The 17,665-nt window shown below is 35.1% G+C and overlaps 2 protein-coding genes across 4 annotated transcripts in view; one reads left to right on the top strand and one right to left on the bottom strand.

Annotated features, from left to right (window-relative positions):
- Window positions 1-17,665, top strand: part of LOC108761537 (furin-like protease 1, isoforms 1/1-X/2) — a 244,819-nt gene that overhangs the window by 181,302 nt on the left and 45,852 nt on the right. The gene's annotated exons all lie outside the window — the stretch shown is intronic.
- LOC108761538 (dynein intermediate chain 3, ciliary) lies at window positions 1,521-15,848 on the bottom strand. The gene is made up of 10 exons (XM_018508145.1): window positions 15,497-15,848; window positions 13,890-14,051; window positions 13,330-13,430; window positions 11,374-11,534; window positions 10,053-10,230; window positions 8,763-9,191; window positions 7,163-7,445; window positions 6,190-6,462; window positions 4,686-5,058; window positions 1,521-2,277 (listed from the first exon to the last, which is right to left on the bottom strand). The coding sequence occupies exons 1-10, from the start codon at window positions 15,677-15,679 to the stop codon at window positions 1,694-1,696; spliced, it is 2,727 nt and encodes a 908-aa protein (XP_018363647.1). The 5' UTR covers window positions 15,680-15,848; the 3' UTR covers window positions 1,521-1,693.

Below are 17,665 nucleotides of genomic sequence, written 5' to 3'. Positions count from 1 at the left end.
CTTGTGTCGGGCAGAGAGCTGAACCTTGCAATTCGCCAATTTCGTGCGAAATGCATATTCGAGATTTCGCTTGTCCTCCACGTGGAAAACCTTCCATACTCTCTCGCGATCTCGGCACTGATTAATTGATCTCCTGATTGGCACATTTCTTCTTGAAGCGTTTCTAGAAAGCTTCAAGAAAAGCTTTCGTCGAAATTTTACGATCGCTCTTTGATTTGTATTTATGGTGTGCAGTTTCATTTCATTTAGCAATGGAATGTTATTTTATTGCGTTTAATTGGAAATTCTTTATATTTCTATAGATAGTGTCAATTAACAAAATTGGCATTCGAATCGAGTTGTGCATTGTTCCATGCATAACATTTCGGCAAGATCCAAGTAGATACATTTTTTAGATAGATGTACGATTAATGAAGATTTAATCGATGTACTCCGCTACAAAAAGTGGAGATAAAAAAAATATTCGTTTTTATCCGCTCAAAGTCTTGTATATATCGCGAAGTGAAAATTCGACCCTGCAGCCAGTACGCCAGAACGATTTCCATAATTTAATTTATATTGGCTTAATCCGCCCGCGTTTCAGATGCGCTGCAAACTTTTACGGAACGCTTGTCGCGGATTAAGCAACGAACGTACCCGCTTGAATTTTTAAACTCCATCCCTCTGTTTTAGGAAACTTTTTTTTTTGCCATGACCCCTCGAGAACACGCTAGTCTTATTTCCAATTCAGCGAGATTCATCTCGAAGTCTTCGCGAATCGCACAACCGTAATTTCGATATAATACCTCTATCCTGCACACCTGCGCTTTCGTCCTTCGAGATGTGCCGCGCGATCGATTAATCGGGCGGAAACTTTAATGGCCCCTTTGATCCTCACGGTAATTTCGGCAATTTACCATCTTAAGTTCGGCCTCTCTGAGCCTCGTTGCTACCGCTTCAGTTCTACAGAATCGTTCGAACAGAATTTCGACCGGAGGTGGAAAGTCTCTCGTATAATATTCATCGTTTGCGATGGTGTGGAATCATTAGCGCGTCATTACGAAGCGCTCGACTTTTTCATTTGCACTTTTTTATTTTATTTTTCAAACTTCCAGCTCCCAGTTAAATTTTCAATCTCACACTTTTTCGTTCGTATATATATACGTGAGTATACCTTGCATCACTCGTCCGTTCTATTTGATCCGTTTCTCTCTATGCGAAGCACCACGTTGAAAGTCTTGCGATTCTATTCAAATATGAAGTACCCACTACCAACTTCTTTTTCATGAACTTCTTGGAGATCATGCTCCGTCTTTCCATACAGCCACGACAAAATAGACAACTTCGTAATTTCTCTTACTCAAGCTTTCGAGATATCTCGAGAAACACTTAAACTGAGTTATTGCTTTGCAAGTATACTTTGAAAGCAATTTTCTGAATTTTTCTGAAATTTCAAGACACGTACCTGTTTATTACAGCTCGACAATCAGTTCACTAGTACGGTTCTCGCATTGTGAAATAATTAAAATTAAAATTGCGTTGTCATATTGAATTAATTAATTAATTAATCGGATTTCTGTGTGTTACGCTCTGAAATTTTTCAACTGCTAATTTTTCCGGGTCACATTTCAGCTTCGTTCTCGCAGTAAAAATTTTCAATATCGTTAATCAATAAATTTTGTCTCACTCATCAAAATATCACGAATGAATTAAATTATTGGTCGCTGCCTCTACTGCGTTTCGTCGATTCTGTTGTTACCGTTTCCATTGATTCATCGGTACATGCGGATAACGTTGGATGCGTTTCTTCCCCTTGAGCACACTTTTCGAGATGCGAGTCGAGCTTCATCGCCTCTCTTTTTCCGCGCACTTGCAAAGTCTTGTTCCCGATCGCGGACTTCCATTTCGAGCTCGTTTCTACGAGCTGCCGAAAATCCGTTCTTTCCTCCTCCACATTTCGCACAGGCGACTCGACGTCGCCGTTCCCAACTTCCTTCTTTTTTCCTTCTGGTTTCTCATGTATAACCTCGATCGTTTGTGGCCGCCAGGAGTCACGTTTGCCCAACGCGATTCTCTTCTGCCAAGCACGCATTTCCCTTCTGGCTTCCTCGACTTCGTCTGCAAGTACGTTCGCCAGCGGTTCGTCCTCCTCCAAAAGTATTCTTCTCTTCTCGATTGACGAATGTTCCGGCAACTTTTGCTCAAAATCGAATAACTTACGTCGCCGTTGGGTGATAACCCACGAAGATTTCTCTTCCTCCGAAGCAAGTTGAGTCTGTAATTCGGTCTTCCGTTTTTCTAAAATATACAAATCGAACATTGAATAAAAATGACAATATTGATATCTATATAATAATTTTAATTTGATTATTTTATTGATTAATCCAGTTATTTTATTATAAAAATCGAATTGTTCATAAAGTTAACTAATATTATTATGTTCAATTTTATGTTCAATTTTCAATGTTATTGCGCTTCGCTAGAATTGTAATATAATAGTATGTACTACTACGATAATTATGAAGATTTTGAAAAAAATCAACATTTTAAAAAAATTGCAAACAATTCTGAAATTATTTTATTTTATATTAAATTATTTTATTTTCTGAAATAAGAATTGCAGTTAAAGCGACGGCGCATTGTATTTCTTCCACCAGATGAAACGTCATAGAGCCGATATTTCCCCTGAGACCAATTATATTGTGGACACTTCAATGCACCCTCGACGTGTCTAAAATGCCCGGTGGGAAGACGACGAATGGTATTCGCTTTACTGCTCTAATCTAACGCTAGGGTGATTTCATCCTGCCCAATTTTGTTCTATCGCTGCTATTGCTGTTGCCCTTATTTCTCATTTATTTAATATCCAATCTAAACTTACCTCTTAGATCCTTCCTATAGAAACTCTCGCAATAACGCTTCAACAGTTACAGTCGAAATATGTTTTTATGTGAAACATTATACCTGCTTTCATATTATGTTACTATTGTCTGCTTATGTGCGTTGAAAATATTTTTTGTTTTTTTAGAAAAACAATTATGAATAAATCTTTAGATACGAATCTTTAATTTAAAATCCAACGAGATTCAGAGTTGACAATATTAATTTGGAAATATACTATATAAACAAGTTAAATATATATTATATTAATCCTAAGTCATATTATTAAAAATATTGATAAAATGTATTTAAGTGTATTCAAAATTAATGTGTCGCTTCTTTACTTCAAAACAGCTTTAAAAAACGTGATTTTCAAATTATTATAAATTATATATAGTTAAATAAATATTACTCTATTTAATTATCGAAAGTGAATTAACTTTTAAAAAATCGTCAAAACGTCACAACTCAAAAAGAGTGGTTTTTTTCCGAGGAAATATGGATTGTAAAATGACAATGACAAAAATGGCATTTATTTTATCATAGAATTAAGAACATACTTTTTTGGCGATATTATTCGATTAATCAATATTTTCCTGTCAAGTAATTTTTCCCATTTTCTGAGAAATTCAATTTTTTGAATTGTGTCATGTTTGAAATAAGGGAATGGTATGCATTCAATGACATATTTCACTGATGAATATTGATATTCAATAGCGGAGTATTTCAAGAATAGTGAAAAAACATTTCTACTGGAGCAGTCAGCGAGATATTGCACGTCATAGTTGCTGGCGAAACGACAGAATCATAATGCATCTTTGATGGTACATAACAAATGATAGTTTAATGGCGCAAGCTCCTGCGGTTGTGCAGTGTGCGCATATCTGATTTAAGAAATGAATTATAGTGGCGCAAGAATATGACAGATGTACATGAATGTTGTTTGATAAAATCTTTCTGTCAGCAGTTCTTGTATAGAAAAGAAATTGAAGAGAAATTGAAGGGAAAAATTGTCAAAGCTCAATTTCATAATTTCATCTTTCACGCTTTCCTTCGAACTTGCCAACGAATAAAACGAAATGCGACAGCTAATCAATTCTCATTGGATAAATTCATGCGCAGACGTTTGTTCTATGTCCTTCATTAAGAAACGGCGTTGAAAACTGTCTCGGTTTCACCGTCTCGGATTACGCTGGCGCATCTAAACTAAACAGCCAAAGAGAAACAGTAACGAACCTCGAGTGGAACGCATTAATCTAACTGGGCGCAGTTGGGGTAAACGTATACGGCATGCTTTAAAACCGACCACAGTCACGACACAGAGACGTTCTTAATTAAGCTGTCCGATTGTGTTGTAGCATGAAGATGTCTCCTATATGCCGGATCAACGAAACATGATATTGATGGTGGACAGGTGAGAAGATGAACAAATCAGAACAATGAACGTTTATCAATGTTTCCAGCTGACGTGGCGCTTTGATCACGGTTTTCCACTGAAACGTTTTTACGAAATTATCTGCTTTTCTCGCGTTTTTCCACTTCGCGGCGCTATCAATCTGTCCGCTACGATATTTCTTGTACCACGTTGTCATTGCTCAAATATGAAAGAAAATTACATAATACTGCCGCTATTGCAGGCTCAAATAAAGCCGTGCAGCCAAGGAAGCTCGGTATTATAGGATCTCGCCAAGCTTTAAGAGAAGATCTCGTTATCTTGTCCGTCCACGACGTCCCAAGCGACGCGACGCATGGAAAGTGAAAAAATAGATCGCCTTACCGACCCGATGGTAATGACGTTTACGCTGTCGTTGGAAACGGAAATTTACCTTCCAGATCTGCGCAACAGATTTCCGGCTTGCAAACTTCGACGGCACAGACTTTGCTTAAAATCTGTCCCCGGCGTTTCTTCACGATCTTTTTTGGTTTTATGAATGGCGCGTCTATTTTTGCAACCGCTTCTTCTTCATCTTCTTCTTTGTCAACTTCTATCTCTTCTATCAAGGATCTCGTTAGGGATATGGCGCTCTTATCCTTTAGCACTTTTATCTTTTCTTTATATTTAAGTATTTGCCCAGTTTTGCTTATTTTCTCCTCTACTTTCGCTGATTCACGCAGAATCTTTTTCTTGCGCAGTGTTTCTTGCATAAGACTGATCATCTGTTCGGTTTCGGGATCCAGCCTCGGATAAGTCGCAAATTCCTGAAAGACATTATAATCACGAACTTTTCGTAAGAATTTATATGGCATAAACTATAGATATAATTGATATAATATCATGAAATTAAGTTTATTATTTTTTAACCCTAAAATGCTATCACTGTTGAATGATACAGTATTGACATGTCAATTTTATGCATAAAGAAATACACTGTTTATAGAAATGCTTCCTTTACATGTAAATGAGGCTCATGATTATAAACAAAAATAAAAGTAACGAATGATTTAACTGAAAATTAAGTTATAGTAATTACTTAAATGTAATAAACATGTATATTAAATTTAATAAATTTTTATGAAAAATACATTAAATTTAATGTAATGTCATGAAATTAAGTTTAAATTATGTAACTTAAAAGTATATTAAATTTTATGAAATTTTTAACGGCGTAAACTACTTAATTAATGTAACATAAGTTTTTGTACATTTATATTATACTTTTAATAACAAAATACTTATAATCGAAATTTTTATGAACACAAATAGCCTAATTATTAACTTAAAAGGAAAAAAAGAATAAGCACACTATCAAATTCTATCTTGAAATAGTATGGAATTTGTAAACAAATTTCATGTGTGTGTGTCTTTTTTCATACATTTAAATAAAACATATAATAACATAAAACTACTTAAAAATTGAAATCACTTATCAGACTCTCTGTTATAATATTAACCATCAGACAAGTGATAAGTAACGAACAGAATTTTTAAACCCTGTCTCCGTTTGTCTTAGCATGGCTCTTAGCATGGCAGATTGAACCTCCTATAACTGAAGATATGACTCAACGTTCAATAACCTCGTTTACTTGTACGTAAAATTTACGTATGGATAGCATTTTGAGATTAAAGAACTCTATTTTTTATCTAAATTAGATAGATAGTAAATTAGTTAAATTTATGTTTCGGTATTGCATATGATGTAGTTAGTGATTATTATTTAATGTTAAAGTAGAAAAACTAACGCATTATTCTTCTACCATCATAAATGGAAGCATCTATAGTAACGACCGTTAATGTTTCAAGATACACATTCTGAATAGCACAAAAGAAAATTTTATGCCAGTGGTAAGTGCACCTTTTCTTCTTCTCGGCTACTTAAGTGTTTTTTTTACCTTCTTTACTGTTTGAAAAAATGCCGTTTCTGAACCCCCCAGTTCTTCGAAGAACGTGTCGTCCTTTTCCAATCTTTTCATCCGAGATTTTTTCTTCCGGTGGTTGCCCTTTTCTTTAACTAGCGTCTTGTTCTTACTTTTTTCCTGATTGTTTCCTTTCTTCTTTGATATAAACGCCGAGCGGTCCGTTGCGGAATCTTCGTGAATGCTAACTTGCATTTCTTTCAATCGTGCATCGACGGTCTTCTCAAAACGACTACATCTCTCGAGATACTACAGTAAAAAATACATTGCTTTTCGCTTTCGATCAACGTAAAGTGTAAAGTGATGTAAGATCAAAGTTGGAATATATGAACTCAAAATGTACTAATTCGAAAAGGCTAACAATCAGTAAAGTCCAAGATTGTTACATTAGTTACATAATACAAACCATTAGCAAAATTTTTACGTTTGTACTTCAGAGTGATGTAGATATTTAAATTAAATTTGAATTGTCAATTTTCTAACAAGAAAACCATCAGAATTATCCTTTTTGATGAGCTTTAGATATGTTGTTAGAGAGCATAAAAGAATATTTTTAATTGTTGAACTCATATTTTTTAAATTATTTATCTCAAGATTTAGAGGTTAAATACTTCGAAATTAAATAACAGATTTTTTTTATTTTTAGCGAATATCCTCAAAAGTATGAAATATATAAAAATTTTATTGAATTTTATGTTTTTAATAATAATGTATTTACATTTTTTTTAAATGTCGGAAATAAAAAAATCCGTTATTTTCAAGTTGTTTTGACTTCTAAATCTGAGAAAAGTAAATAAAAAATCTAATATTTTCTGATGCTTTATTTATAACCCTTTATCTAAAACCCATAAAGATAGATAAGGAACAGTTTAGAAGATTTCCTTACAAGATATACATAGCTATTTAATTGTTGCCCTTTTTAACTGATAGTACATTTCAAAATACTCACGGCAGTAAGGTTTGCCTTATCAGTTTTACTGTTAATAATGTGTCCGTTGGAACATTCCACTAGATATATATTTCCATCATGACTGCCGACTGCTAGGAGTTGACCGTTCTCATGAGGCGCAATGGTCGTGAGACTGTCGTTGCAGACACGAAACGTGGTCACCGGTGAATCCACGCCGTTCAGAATGTCGTATACCTCTAACAGACCCGTCGCATTTATGGTGAAGAACACTGAGTACCTGGATCTGCTCCAACAACCTCCGCGTAAATCAGCATTCTGTTCACTGTGCGTACAGAATTTCATCTACTTGATCTTTACCGAGCCGTATATTCTACGATACGATGACGTTAACTTCGAAACTACGCCGACAAGAATGGCAATAGAAAGCTTCAACACTGATAAACAAGACATTAGTCGAAATTGCGAGATGCATACATGTATCATTCTGTTTACGTGAATAGCTAGCTGCTTTGCTTTGTTTCACGCTAAGTGTATTCATACTCTATTCTACTTTTTGTGCGCTGACTAATTTGCAGTCAGATATACACGGCACAATAGTGATAATAGAGCGCACTGGAGCGTCTATGTAATCCTAATATACATAGCAAATTTATGTTACAATGAAAATGGAGGAATGTTATTAGATATATGCAATTAAGTTCTTGCGGTTTATTTATGAGGCAATTTTCAAGTATGATTCCAATGGCTGTGTTCAACATAAAAAGCAGCTTTGCAACTGTTGTAAAATTCTTTAACATGATTCGCTTATACATTTAGATTCAGTGAGAAATTAAGGCCAAGACTAATTGTATTACAAAATTTTACAATAGTAGCAAAGCTGTTTTATTTGCTGAATGCAACCAATGTGTATGTATGCAGTTCCATTTTTAGTAATTCTTAGAATAAACGAAAGTGGGAAATAAGCATAGAAGTTAATAATTTATGTTACGTAGGCATTAGTTTGCTTTTTAAATTTGATCTAAAAAGCAAAGAGCTCTAATTAGATTTAATTAGACTCTTGAGATCTAATTTGATTTATTTAAATTTAAAAAGCAAACAATGTCTGATATGTAATTTATTTCGACACTTACTTGGCAAAATCTTTTTCATAAATAATATATCACTAATAAGTTTCCTCTTATTTTATAGCTTAGCCATTGTTTATTATAAAAATTATTATATGGCACTGCTATAATCAAATTGGATCTCAAGGGTCTAATTCAATCTAATTAGAGCTCTTTGCTTTTTAGATCAAATTTAAAGAGCAAACTAATGCCTATGTAACGTAAATTATTAACTTCTATGCTTATTTCCCATTTTCGTTTATTCTAAGAATTACTAAAAATGGAACTGCATACATAGACATTGGTTGCATTCAGCAAATAAAACAGCTTTGCAACTATTGTAAAATTTTGTAATACAATTGTAGACAATGACATTAGTATACTTGAAAATTGCCCTTCAAATAAACTGTAAGAACTTTTGCACATTACGTGATACGACACACTTAACTTAAATAATTTCAAGTTAGATGTGTTTGTAGCTTTAATTCGCAAGGTTATTCGATATGTTTACGTTGATTAAACTCAAGGAATCTTACCGAATGGTGATCAAACAATCCTCTCTGATATCGTCCGACCAGATCTTGACGGTCCAATCGCCTACAGTAAGGAAATTCTTGGTAAAGAAGGGGCTTCGATCAATAGCGATGACAGGGCCGACGTGGCAGTTGAATTTCATTGTCAGTTTATCGACCGGTTTCATGACTTTCCGTCTTACGTTGATCACCATGCCATTCTCCATACCCGCCAGGAATCTATATCCTATGCTCGGCTCGTACTGCAGCTTCGTGACGCCGATCGCACGAAGGATATCCGCTCGGAGTGGATCATCCAAATCCATCACTAGCTCCTCGGTCGGTTGCCTCATCTTCCTGATATCCCACCACTTAATCGCACCGTCGGTGGATGCCGAGAAGAACTCCTTATTGGTCTTGGATTGAATCCAGAGCGTCTGGTTCGCCGGATTTCTTTTGCACGTCGTCGGTAAGAACGGGAGAGGAAATGGTAGTGACGGAGATTACAATTTGGCATCGAAATGGCAGGCTCTTTGGAAACATTTTGCCACGACGACGGCAGAAGTTGCGACCGCGTTTACGAAACGTATGAATTGTAAAGGTCTATAACTCTCATCGGCTGTGAGCCACTTTACAAACATTGTTCCTTCACGGAGCCTGCACCGTTTAATTGGTGTGTTATGAACGTTAACGCAGAGGTAAAATTCTACAAGAGTCTGCAGTCGCAGCTTCTTGACTTAAGTAAAACTGTAGCATTTCGTTATTTAATACTTATTTTTCTCATTCCTCCTTTCACAACAAGAAATGGAGTTAAGTATTGAGAACAATTAGTAGTATCATAATATTTTCCAACAGTTTAACAGTGATGCAAAGTTATTGAGGAAGTTATAATTATTCATTTAATATAATAAAGTATCTGGCAATTGATACCGTTTGAAGCGAAAGTAACAGAAAAATTGTAAAAATTATTTGAGAAAATACACACGTATAATAATATCCGGTGACGCTAAACTCTAATTACGTAAACTCAAATAAAATTACGTAATAGCTTTTGGTTTACATTTTATGCGTAAGTGTTCACGTGTTTCTAATCGTGTTAACACATTCTCATCGATAGATGCTATATCTACCAAGAACTACATTAATCCAGGTATCAGAAACTACCGTTTGCACGGCTTTACAGCGTTTCTCTCGGAGGATATTTGCAATTCCACAGGCCATACATCAAAGTCAAGCACGTCCAAGTTCTGGCCAATAATCTCGGCGGATAGGTGCAAGTCCCGAGGAACTTCCCATTCGCAGATAGATAGATACCTGTGGCTGAACTGACGATGGGACATTTGCACTGGCCTATCCCCAATTCGGATGTCCCAGTTGCACACTTGGCCAGACATCAGTCCGCTAATCAGCATCGATGGATCGCGTGGGTTAAACTCGACGATTAATAACGGTGATGATGATCTCAGGCATATCACTGGTTTGTTTGGGTTCTCTGCATTGGATGATACAGAATTACATTTTGCCTATTTTAAAAACTTTTGTTTAATACTGTTAAATGAATAAATAATTAAATCAATCCATCTCGCCTATTAAAAAATTCTCTTTCTTCGAAATCTATCTAAAAAAAAGAAATGTTTTATTTACTTTTTTTTCCTTTGAGATACATAATCAATGAAATTTCTAATTAAAAATTGGCAAACAATTGAAAATATTTTTTCAATTGTTTGCCAATTTCAATACTTTCAGTAACGATAAAACTTCTTTTGAATAAAGGAAATATCGTGTTATGAAATAATTAACACAAATATCTTGTATGAAAAACTCTCGAAAATATTTCTATTACTAATTATTAATAATTTTATTTTCTACTGTTTTTTACTTTTTTTGTAAAATTTTTATTTGAGACTTGTACTACTAGCTATAAAAAATATTTTACTTTTTTTTTGCTATATTATATATATTCTACTCGTGAGGAAATCGTGTTACTGCAAATACATTCGGCTTTATAGGTGGTTGTTTTTGTCATGTGATATGTTTCTGTCAATAACAAACACTCCGCATAAACAACACGCATGCGTACGGTCGTCTGGTGTAGATATAAAGATTCATGTCAGTGAGACGCATTTCAAATATTATGAAGGACTTTGAAACGACCAATCGATTTCTGCGACCGGAACCAGAACAAGCGTGTGACAGGACGCGTTTGACGACGACATGATGAAACATGCTTCTGATACGTTGTAAAGCGTGTCAGATTCGACATTCTAAAAAAATTCTGCGCGGAATATTGCATTAGTACAAGAGAATTCAATAAAATTCAGAAACACTGGACAAGGTATATCTCGCGTGAAATACAAACACATGTATTTGACAGTTTAAAATAATTTTAAGATTAATGTACATATTGAAGTAATAATAAACAATGCTTCTTTTGAATTACAAAGCTGAATTTGTGATCCAATTTCTATCATACGTTGTCTTTTCATATGTTGGACAATAAAATAAACATTATTGTCTCTAATAAATAAGATAGATTTTTAAATAAATTTTCTTTGTAAAATATTGCGAAAGATACATGCATTTTCTGATAGTAGTAAAATACGTGTTGTTGTGCGGTAGCATAAAAATTTTATACCGATGTCCCATATGTAAGAGGAAGGATTCACATTAGACAGTTTCCTCTCGAACTCCATAAAAGAGTAGGCAGCAGCTAATCGATTCTGTGCACCGGGCGACCACGACAGGTGATTGATTGGTCTTACGATAGGTTGTGGATCGGCATACATGTTTGAGGTTCTGGAAAAAGGTAAATTAAAGCTCCCATAAAAATTCGTGCAAAATCGCACTCGTGGAAATTCGTTTTCCTCCTTTTGTCTTTTTTTCTATCCCCGAGCATGTAAATCATCCGCTCGACGACGCGATAACGCCGTTGCTTTTACACATTGCAGACGCCGTTCTTTTTGTTTCGTTCGTTTGGTAATACCCTTCGGGAAGCGATTAATTGTAACGACAGTCGTAGATTCTTCGTTAGGAAGCACGTGGATACCATTAACCGTTCGAAACGACGTAATAAGAGCTTCGAGCTTCGAGCTTGTCCTGTCGCAACCAAAGTGGTTGGCTTTATTTTGAGAATTTATCAGATATAAAAACACAATATTGTGTTGTGAAAATATCGAATAGATAGAATGCAAAAATAGAACAAGACTTTAAAAGACTATTTCCATTTTATCGTGCAAGTTGTTAAAACGTAAATTTGGATTTGAATTTTTATATCTTTTTGTTTCTTTTGTGGTTGCTTTCTGATTCTAAAGAGAGTAAAAACAATTTTTGAACCTTTATTTTGTACAAAGTAGTCTTTTTAATTTACTGTCGTTTTTCTAAAAGCTTTCAAATTTTTTTCGTAGAGGCAGAGGTGCCATTAATAACAGTAAATTCGAGTATCAATATCGGCGACAGCGATATTTAGAAGCTTACGGTGTGTACATATAGAAGAAAAGCGGATCAATTCGCGCAAGAATCGTGTGAGGCATCCGACAGGCGCAACACGTGTTTCGATACGCGAGAAAAAAAGATGGGGAAAAATTGCAACTTGTGTTAAACAAGCATTGAGAGATGAAAATCCAACGAGATAAGAGAATTTCCCTGCGAGCTTCTCAATAACAGCATCGTCGTCTAGCGAGACATCGCATCGATTTATGGATTTCCTGTCTTATAAATAAGTTACCGGATATCATACGAAATATACAACAGTACAGTGAAACGACAAATTTGCAGATAAATTTTATTTTCAAAAAATTATAAATATATTAATCGGAGAAATTTCCTCGTATATTCGGTTATCGATATTTCTTTGCGCTTTAATACGTAAAATTTGTCTCCGGATTTACGAGACCTATCCTTTATGCCTGTACAAGAACGTATTGCACGAGTAGCATCAGTCCCCGACGAAGATATGCGTCGTATGATAATTCCGTACGTGACCGCGATTTGCGGAGAGAGATTTAACTCGTCCGTGGAAGCTTGCGTCGGGCACGTTGAAGCGAGACTTTGAATATTCCTCGGATATCGGGATAGTAGGATTTACGGTTTAATGTATGCCAGTCGGTTAGAAAAAAACAAGTAATCCGACGTACTTTTTAGATTTCATATACCTACTTGAAACTTGAAATAAGGAAATGAACAATTGGAAAAAGATTAGTACTCTCATCGGCTTAAAAATGTAAATTGAAAATGGCGACACATTTTAATCCTGTCTTCTATTATAACTGAATCGTCTAAAATTGTGAGAATTACTACTGCCTCTTTATAACGACGAAAATCAGTGATCTCTATAAAATACTGGAATGTGCCACCAAGAAGTGGAGGTGTCCCAATTCCTAGACAATGATACTTTGATGCAAAGTGTTATTGTACTGTTTTCTTTGTCAGGGATTCGCTGTTTGGCTAATGTTATTTTACTATTATAAGTAGGAAAAAATCAGAAAGACAAGTTTGTTTTCCTTTTCTCCGATGGACCACAATTTTCTATAGTTTAGTATAGAAAAGCACGTTCCAATATATTATACAGCTTACTAACAAAAACGCAACATACCTTATACCACGGGAAAGAACGAGCGCCCTCGGTTCTATATCATCAAAGTAGTGCTCATAAATGTTGATGACGTTATTCTGTAGTACACAGCGTTCCATAGGCTAAGCAAATAAGTTAATAAATTGATCTTCTTAATAAATTAATTCTCTTATATTGAGCTTTCTACATTAGAGGTTCTTTGGGTGCGTTTAGCACACACGTTATCAGCACTATTGTATCATTCATTTGTATTTACTGTTCTTTTCTGTTCGTTGAACATAAAACAAGAATAGAATGATACAATAGTGCTAGTAGCGTGCTCTTTGAAGGTAGTCTTGAAAATAAACGTATTTATCTAATTAAAATTATAAACCAGATTTTACACATATTTTTTAAATCATCTTAAATTATTTGTTTTTAACTGTGTCCTTAAAACTGCGATAGAATCCTTGATTTTATATAGAATATAAAAGTCAGGAATTACATTCAAAAATTAAAAAGCGAAGTTTTTTAATGTAATGCGCTTTAAATGATTAAAAGGTGTATTTAAAAACATATATATATATTTCAAAGTGGCTCACGTCAGTGAGATTCTTCATTTTCGGCGCCCAATACTCGTCCTTTACTACGCGCCGACGAAATCTCAACACGGCTTCGTCGTCCTTCACGTTTATCTCCTTAGGCCAACCGCCTTCCAAGTGTAACATCCCGCTCTCCTTTGTTACTTTACTAGCGGTTTGCGTCTGACGTAAAAATAAAAAAAGATCGCGTAAATTGTGCGTTATAAACGGTTTCGCTTCTCCATTTCTAACCGTTCTTTTATTACACATGTAAAACCTAACTTAACACTTAAGCACCCTTGAGAAACGCATCATGGCGTTAAAGTGGTTCACTTAAAGAGGAAACGTGCAATCGTTTTCTCTATGTTTTACACTGCAATGTATATTTTCAGCATAGCGCAGTTTACCTGTTCTGTACACGCATATTCTTATTTGTTATGGAGTTGATTGCATAAACAATTTTATGAAGCATTTTAACGTATCGCACATTTATGGCACATGTCATCAAAAGCATGTTCACAAATATTGATTTTTTGTGTTTTTATAGAAGATTTAAATCTGTTAAATTTAATTTTTTCATTGCGAGAAATATATGGTTTATAATGTAAACTGATGCGAGATACACCGTGAAGCAATATTATGTTTGAATTAAAACTTTCCGCGAGTTTTATTTCGCGCTCTCCCAGATTGAAAACCCGGATTTTCGTCGTAAATTTTGCATATTTTTCAGAATCGCATGCGATATTTAATTTAAACTGACATAGCTCTGATCCTCTGAAATGTAAACAAAATATTAGGAAGACTGTCGGTCGGCGTATTTACATGTCCGACGCACTTATTAATTCTTGGAAATTAAATGCCGCAAACGCTAAACTCGCTGCAAAATTAGTTCGTTCGACGATGACTCAGCAGAGCTATTTTCATAATCCCAGCTTTTCCTTAAATCCTATGATATACAAAGTCTCGAATATAGAAACTCATTAGCGTTTAGCCGGTGCTTAATTTACGGATAATCATTTATGCAGCTGCTGATGATATATCTCGGAAGCATGCAACATCATGTTAACATAATAATAGAATAATCGATGCTATTCAGATCTTAATCTAATAATCTCTAATATACACTTGTCCAAAACTTTCAATATTCTTCAAAATTTATCTACAATGTTCTAATATTTTTTTTAAATCAGCTTTTATTTTTTTGTATTACATGATTTGCTTATATTTTTTTTATTAGAGTGAAAATTATATGAAAGCTAATAATTATATAAGAATAAAGACTAATAATGACTAAAAGTTAAAATAAATAATAATTAATATATAATTAAGAATCATACAATAAACAAGGAATTGAAACTTCTCGCTGAAACTTCGTGATTCCTTTTAAACGTACAATAATTTAGTTTCTGAAGAATAATTTCGCTGAAGAAGATTCCAAATCAAGTCGTAATGACATTCGATAAACTTTGTGTACAAAATAATTAAATATTAAAATTATTTAAAAGATTAATTGCCCTCTAATATATTTCTGCGCTCTACTCTTATTAATTTAAATTCTAATTGTTTAATTTTAAAAAATCTGAAGGATTAAAAATACTTTTCCCCTTTTCTATTGTACAATAATTTACCTCGTGAAGAGCAAATTGCTTGGACATCTGTACACCACGGTGGCAATGACTCATGTGGATGTAGTTTCGCATGAGTTCCGGATCCGGTAGGATATTCTCCTGAACGATCGAGTCGGTCTCTCCGAAGAAACATTGCTTGCCGAATTGCGACCTTGGCTTGATGTATGCGTACTGGATCAGCATTATTGGAAACCGTTCTCCAGTTTCTGGGACGAACGTAAAACGAGGAAAGGATGACACACTCACGCAAACAGAAACGAGACACCTCCGTTAAACTATTTAGAGGGCGGGCGAAGGAAATCGACGAACGGTGCAGGTTGCACGCTTAAACGCTGATACTAGTGATACTTTTCACGCACGAGCGCCTGAAGTTGGTCGTGATACGCGATACGCTCGATATAGCGTGAAGGGCCATTAAGGTGATGTTCAGCTTGAAATACGACACGCAAATGAACCATGTCGTTACGCAACGTCTTGATCAAAAAGACTGATGCATCCCTTCGTTAATGATGAATGTGAAATTATAAATGTAAATGCGAAAATTATGAAAAAAAGTTTTAAAAGCAATATTTTTGTAAAAATAAATAAGAAAGTTTAATTTAAAGTCTGATTTCATGTTCTTGTTTCCTAATAACGAGAGTAATTTTTCTATTATTTACGGTAAAAAATCTAAGTTTTTCCGGAGAAATTGCACAAAAACAGATTAGTAATGTCCAATGCTGTACGTTTCTTCTTCGGAATCATTTCCTTCTTTGCTTTGTAGATAGAAAACAGATCTCGAGTCTCAAAGGAATCGTTTCGGATTTCAAAATGGACATGTACGGCTAAGTTGGAGCTTGTGAGAAAAACTTCGCATAATCTCCTACACGGCGTTCTGTTACGGCAGTGCATCCTCTTTGTGCATCCGCGATTTGATTGCGCGTCAATTCGCCGCGCTGGATGCACTCTATGAAATTACGGTACCGGCCGCGTATTCTCGTGCCGCCGGGCCATCACTATGACATTATCCCTTCGCCGAGAGCACTCACAATTTCTGCGGTCCGCAATCCGGCGTCCGCCAATCAACGCTTTCGCGCCATCCGATAAATCGGATGAGCCCGCCACTGCCCGAGCGCTGCACCTAATGAATCAGATTCGATGCGAAGCCACCGGCATTGTGTGATCGATTATCCTGCGTACGCGGCGACACGAATCTGAAACTTGGCGATATCCCAATGCCAGATTCAATTTGCAAATCCCTAATGGTTGCACGCGATCGGAATGAAAGTTTAAGAAATTTGAGCTGCGTATTTAGCTGTTAGCGTTAAAGCTTGATAGCTCTTATAGTATACTTACGCTATTAGAGCTATCAAGCTTACTATTAACTATAGTAATTTCCAGAATCAAGTCCTTTTCTACACGAAGTGTTCCAAAACTGACGATAAATATTTTATAGACAGATTCTTTGTAATATTTTAAGACAAAAAGTTTAATACAAACATGTCGAGGCTATGCTAGTTTTTGAATGCTTTCCAATTGTAAAATCACTAAACACTTTTGTACACGTAGCTATACAAGTTGCGTTCCAATTATCGTAATATTGTCGACACACCATTACACATCCGTACTCAATCCGAGAACTACTAGTCGGCTATGTAAGCTTCTGTTTTCTAGTGACAATTACATGTTACTACCCCGGTGGCTATAAATAAAGTTGGAGGACGTTGAGTGGCTGATGATACTTTTGTTTTTTTTTTATTCAATACAGACGAAAAAAGCTACAGTTAATTTAACTCTATCCGAAATAGATCGAAACCATACACAATGTACACATTGTGTTCCAATTGAATCGTGCACAATGCTACACTTTGTGCATTCCTATGTACATTTGTGTTAAGATATGTTAAGCAATTGAAGAGCAGTCTTTAATTAGAAGAGTTTAAAAATTACGAAAACGGAGCTAGAATTTCGCGCGATCATAAATGGCACGGTGAAGGTGTTTTCTCAATGTGAATATGTTTCCTTAAACTTTATGCCTTTGATAATAATAAAATTCTTCACGCAAACACACACTGATCATTTTGCCATCTCTGAGCTTACGAAAACCTCGTAATTTGCCATTTTAAATCTATTATAGCCTCGACATTTTTGTATTAAATTTTTCGCTTTAAAATGTCAAAAATATTTGCC

This window comes from Trachymyrmex cornetzi, unplaced genomic scaffold (assembly GCF_001594075.2).
Source record: "Trachymyrmex cornetzi isolate Tcor2-1 unplaced genomic scaffold, Tcor1.1 scaffold25, whole genome shotgun sequence".
Lineage (NCBI taxonomy): Eukaryota > Metazoa > Arthropoda > Insecta > Hymenoptera > Formicidae > Trachymyrmex > Trachymyrmex cornetzi.
Note: the sequence above shows the minus strand (reverse complement) of the source record. Positions and strands in the feature narration are given on the sequence as shown.

Excerpts from the sequence above, each read along its gene's own strand:
- LOC108761538 (XM_018508145.1), bottom strand. The coding sequence starts at position 15,679 with ATGCTGATCCAGTACGCATACATCAAGCCAAGGTCGCAATTCGGCAAG. Across the intron at positions 14,052-15,496 it reads AGCAATTTGCTCTTCACGAG|ACGCAAACCGCTAGTAAAGT; the intron begins GTAAATTATTGT and ends TTTTTACGTCAG. Across the intron at positions 10,231-11,373 it reads CTCTTACATATGGGACATCG|AGAACCCAAACAAACCAGTG; the intron begins GTATAAAATTTT and ends CATCCAATGCAG.